The sequence below is a fragment of the Falco biarmicus genome, chromosome 4, assembly GCF_023638135.1.
Source record: "Falco biarmicus isolate bFalBia1 chromosome 4, bFalBia1.pri, whole genome shotgun sequence".
NCBI classification, from domain to species: Eukaryota; Metazoa; Chordata; class Aves; order Falconiformes; family Falconidae; genus Falco; species Falco biarmicus.
The window spans coordinates 23,393,918-23,398,531 of NC_079291.1; the positions used below are offsets into that span (position 1 = coordinate 23,393,918).

The 4,614-nt window shown below is 54.9% G+C and overlaps 1 gene segment (V, D, J or C); it reads right to left on the reverse strand.

The window, feature by feature from the left end:
• Positions 1 to 971: 971 nt before the first annotated feature.
• Positions 972 to 2,372, reverse strand: LOC130148109 (T cell receptor alpha variable 13-1-like). The segment is given in 2 exon segments: positions 972 to 1,534; positions 2,327 to 2,372. Coding segments are annotated over 2 exon segments (438 nt in total).
• Between the last annotated feature and the right edge of the window lie 2,242 nt (positions 2,373 to 4,614).

Sequence of the window (4,614 nt, forward strand, 5' to 3'; positions counted from 1 at the left end):
GAGAAGGATGACTTCCCTGCCTGTGCTGGCTCCGCTTTCGCTGGCATCTCAGAGCGCAGTAGGTGTGCTTTGCCACAAGGGCACACTGCTGACTCACCTGCAGCCACTGGCCACCAGGCATCCCCTGCCTCCCCAGCTGCCTGACCTCCAACCTGTGTCTACAGCACGGTCCCAGCGCCCTCCAGAAGCTGAAAGGTGCCTCTCCCCGGAGGAAGTGCTCGATCATGGCTCAGGCCTTTGGAGAACAATCCTCTTCTGGTGTGTCCTACCTGCATGGTCGCTTCTGGTGGAACTGCAGCGTAAATTCCTTCTGCCTGTGATCTGTCAAGCCAGAAAGGTATTTCAGCATTGCCTGGCTCCGTGTCCGCCGTATCTATCCGTTTGTCAGCTTTGGCACTGGGCTCATGCTCCACCTCGCTTTCTATAAGCTGCCAAAGGCTGATCCATGCATCTGAACAGGGTGAGATTGCAGGCTCAGGGTTCAGCCAACCCCTAGGTGCAAGGCAAGGAGGGGAATTGCTCAGGAATTGGCTGCAGTGCTGGGGGAACATACCTAGAATTCCCTTTACCTGTAAATCTCATCCCTTCGGGTGGGGAGAAGTGTCTCTTGGCAGCCACCACAGTCTCATATCCTATTTCCTCCATGAAAATCCCGACGTCTTGACAAAAGTGTACAAGTGGAAGGATGGAAATCCCTACATCCCTGTCCTGCACCGAGAGGGGATTATGAGTGTGTCACTGTGGAACGGCTCCCTCTGCAAGGGCAGGGGCTGGTCCCAGACCCCTGAGGAGATCACCAAGGTCAGGCGGGAGCTGCTACCACTGAGGGATTTAATGTTTCTTTTCCTTTCTTTCCCTGGTACCATGGGAATTCTTTGGGTGGCTGCAGCAAAGGGGATGTTCTCCAGCTTTGCATTATCCTCCACACATAGGCTTGAGATGTGGACAGGCTCGATATCTGGAAGGGCCTTGAAAACGTCCACTCTGCGGTGCTTTCTTGAGCGCTTCTCATCATCAAAGAGCCTGGATCCAGACGCAGCTGCACAAGTCACACAGGCCTGTGCCTCACAGCAGTACAGGCTGGGGAGGCAGAGGCCCAGCCTCACCACAGCCCCCAGGTGCTGCTGCTGAGTAGGCTGAGCTCAGAGCTCCAGGCAAGCAGTGGCAGGGAGGGATGTGCCCCTCACAGCACCGCCCATGTTTCTATGCGCTGCTGCGTGCTGTGGGCACCACTGTGGGCTCAGTGCACAGAAATAGGCAGCGCTGTCCTGGAGCTCAGCATCCCGCACATGCAGAACCACCTGGGAGGTCTCCACAGACAGTGAAGACGAGAACCTCCCTGAATCCACCTGCAGTTTCCATTTGTGCACTCTCTGCAGCAGCATCTGAGGGGACTGCGTCTGGCGCTGCTGGTACCAGAAGATGTAGGGACTGGCAGAACTGGTGGAGAAATTGCAGCGCAGAGCTGTGCTGTGTCCTCTCTGGATGGTCATTTCTGCGGGGAACTGGAGCACAGAGTCCTTTTGGGCATGACCTGTAAAGCCAGAAATATCTTTCAGCCTTGCTTGCCTGTGCACCAGTCCATCTGTCACTTCCTGGGCTTGCTCACTGTCCCCGCTCTCCATCTCACTTTTCCCAGGCTCTGAGATGCTGAGCTGCTTGTCCCTGCACCCTTCTTTCTGCAGCTGCTTGCCACTCCTCACCGCCCAGATCATCCTGCTTTCCAGCAGTGCGCACATGTCTTTCCAGCCACTCTTTCTCTCCGTATCTGCCTCTGAGCTATGTTAACTGCTGCTGTCTCCTTCAGCAGCGGCAGCCATGAGCTGTCCTTCTCCCACCTCTGACTGTATCTTCTTGCTAGCGAAGCTCCTCCATATGACACACCACGTCCTCTGCCCTTGCCCTGTCCCTGTACAGCATTTCAGCTCTCCTTGGCTCTAGTTAGCCTTCTCTGTTTGTCCCCCGAGGTTTAGAGACAGCCCTGCAGAGGCTGGTAACCTTTTCTCCAGCACACCTAGGAGAGAAGCTCCTAGATGCCACACAGCTCCGTTCCCCAGCGTCTTCCCTCTTTCAGGCTTGGACTGTATTAGCAGCACACTCAAGAATGCTCGGTACCTGCAAATGCAGGGTAAAGTCTTGTCCTTCCTCTTATGCTCGTTACTCCTGACATCTCCCACATTATTTGCCATACCCACCTGCAGCCCCGGCTCTCCCTACAGAAACACTCCCTGATCCCCCAGGCCATCAGGACTGACACCTCCGTGCTTCCACCACCAGCTGCGCAAACTCTTGCCTCGTTCACCCCAGCCTGGAAGTGGCATCTCACCAAAGGCTGCCAGTCCTGCCAGGGCTGCCAGCACAATCAGGGCCATGTCACGCTCTCCCTTCACGGGGTGTGCAGGCACCTGCCAGCCGGAGGGACCTGATGCTTGCAACTTCACCTCTTCCTCTGCCTCTGCCCGATCAAAGAGGCCTCCAAACCACAGCCCAGAGGGCGGAGCAAAACTCTCTCCCTGCTGCTCCAGGCAGGCCTCGTTGCACCTGTCCCCCAGCCTCTACCACCAGAACGTTCTCCAGAGCCTCGTGGTGTAGGTACCGTCCATCAGAGGGAATGGCATCCCTGGTGATCTTCTCCTGGCATCGGACCCAGGTGTCGCACACTCTCCCTTCCCCTCTGGCCGTGGAGCAGGAACCTGAAGAGAAACATCTCTGTAAAGAGCATCTGCTGCAGAAACCAGCCGCACAGGGACAGGCACGCTCCCGCACTCTGGCAGGGGGAGGACACTGCCACACAGCTCTCCGTTGTACAGGCAGTCCCCCTGTGTCCCTTCACCTGCCCACATTAGCCACAGGCGCCAGGTGCTTGTCCTGGGCCCCAGAACCGCTATCCCCAGGCAAGCCAAAGGGCTGCTCGGTTTTACTGCCTCCTGCTCCTGGAGCAGGGCTCCTCTGCCACTTCTCACCCAGGGCCCTTGGCTCACACAGCTGGCAGGGACTGCAGAAAACAGCTGGCGAGCGCAGCAGCCCCCATTCACAACCCCGCTCCCACAAGGCCTTCAGGGTCCTGCTGCTCAGCCGAGGCCGTGGCAGAAGGACGGTGGGCTGCCCTCTGCTCTCCAATGTCTGCAAACCTGCCAGGGGCTCCTGGTAATGCACTGTAGCTGCCACCACAGTCCCCAGCTGAGGCAGGACGAAGGGCTGAACCTTTCCCCTCTGCCTCTCAAGCCTGTGCACATGAACTTTCACAGCTGCGTCAGCTCCTGCAGCCGCACCAGCCTCGCTGGGGACTGGCTGGGACCAGGAGCCAACTTTCACATCTAGATGAACACGCCAACCAAATGTTTTATATATATATATATATCTGTATTTAGTATCCAATCATTGGTAAAATATGCATGATCATTAGTGAAAGATGTAGCTTAGATAGAATATAATCATTTGCAAAGATGGAGTGCATCCCTCCTTGCTTGGAGGCAGGTGGTCAAGGCTGTGAAACCAGATATATGGCCTTCTATGGAAACCGGTGGTTAAAATCAAGTAGGTAAGGGAGGCTCCCTTGGTTCCTCCTGGTAGCCCTGGCCAGGCTTTGGTGGGATCTGTGGGAGGAGTGTGAAACCAGATGTCTCTGCATTTGAAATCAGGTGATCTTGTTTATTCAACACTATAAGAGCTGGACCCTCTGACAGTGACTTTGGAGACCTCACCTATGAGTGGATGCCCTGTGTAGGACCTCCCAAATGCTGGGACAGGCTCTCCAAATCCTCACTGTAACCAGGGCTCCCAGCAGCTGTGGACCCGGATGACGGTAAAGTATTAAGGCAGTTGGTGATGTATCTTTCTTAACCGCTGTAGCCTGTCATAGGCAGCAGTGATTAGGTGCATTGCCTTGTTTTATTCTTGCTGTATCCTTTCACTTACTACTTGTTTCACTTCCTATTCTATTTTTTAAAATGTAAGTAAAGATAAACTCACTTCTTTAACTAGGGGTCTCTTTTCGTTGTACTGACCTGGTCTATGGCAAAACACCTCTCTGCAGGAGGCCTTCCCACAGCAGCAGGAGCAGGCTGGAAGTGGACTGTGAAGCCGGGGCAGCCAGTTTGTAATTGTGTGCCTGAGCCAACGTTACAAAGGTACCAGCAAGAAACCACTTCTCCTTGTGGATTCAAAGCAATGGCTTGCCCCCAGGCTGTCTCAGTTGTGACTTTCTGTTCTAACAGGGCCTGGCTATGTTAGTGGGGTGGAAGAGATCCCCAGCCCCTGCCTGCTGAGCAGCAGCAATGCCCGGCTCATGTGGCAGGAGGACCTCTGCTGCCTGCCTCCCTGTGCTGACCCAAGAGGAGTCGCTCCTCGCCAGGGACCACGACTGAAGGGCAATGTTTTATCAGGGCATTTCACTTGCATGTCTGAAATCCTTTTTCCCTAGCTGTGCTACAAGGAACCATCACCTGCAGCAGCACAGCTGCACTTCCTAACCCAACCACAGTAAACCTTGTAACAAGCTGGAGTTCCTTCTTAATGAGGATAGCACCTGCAATGGTCCTTGTAGAAGAGGGAGGGATGGCATTTCTCCATACAGACGAGTAAGCCATTTGGCCACAGCACCGCCAAAGCGCT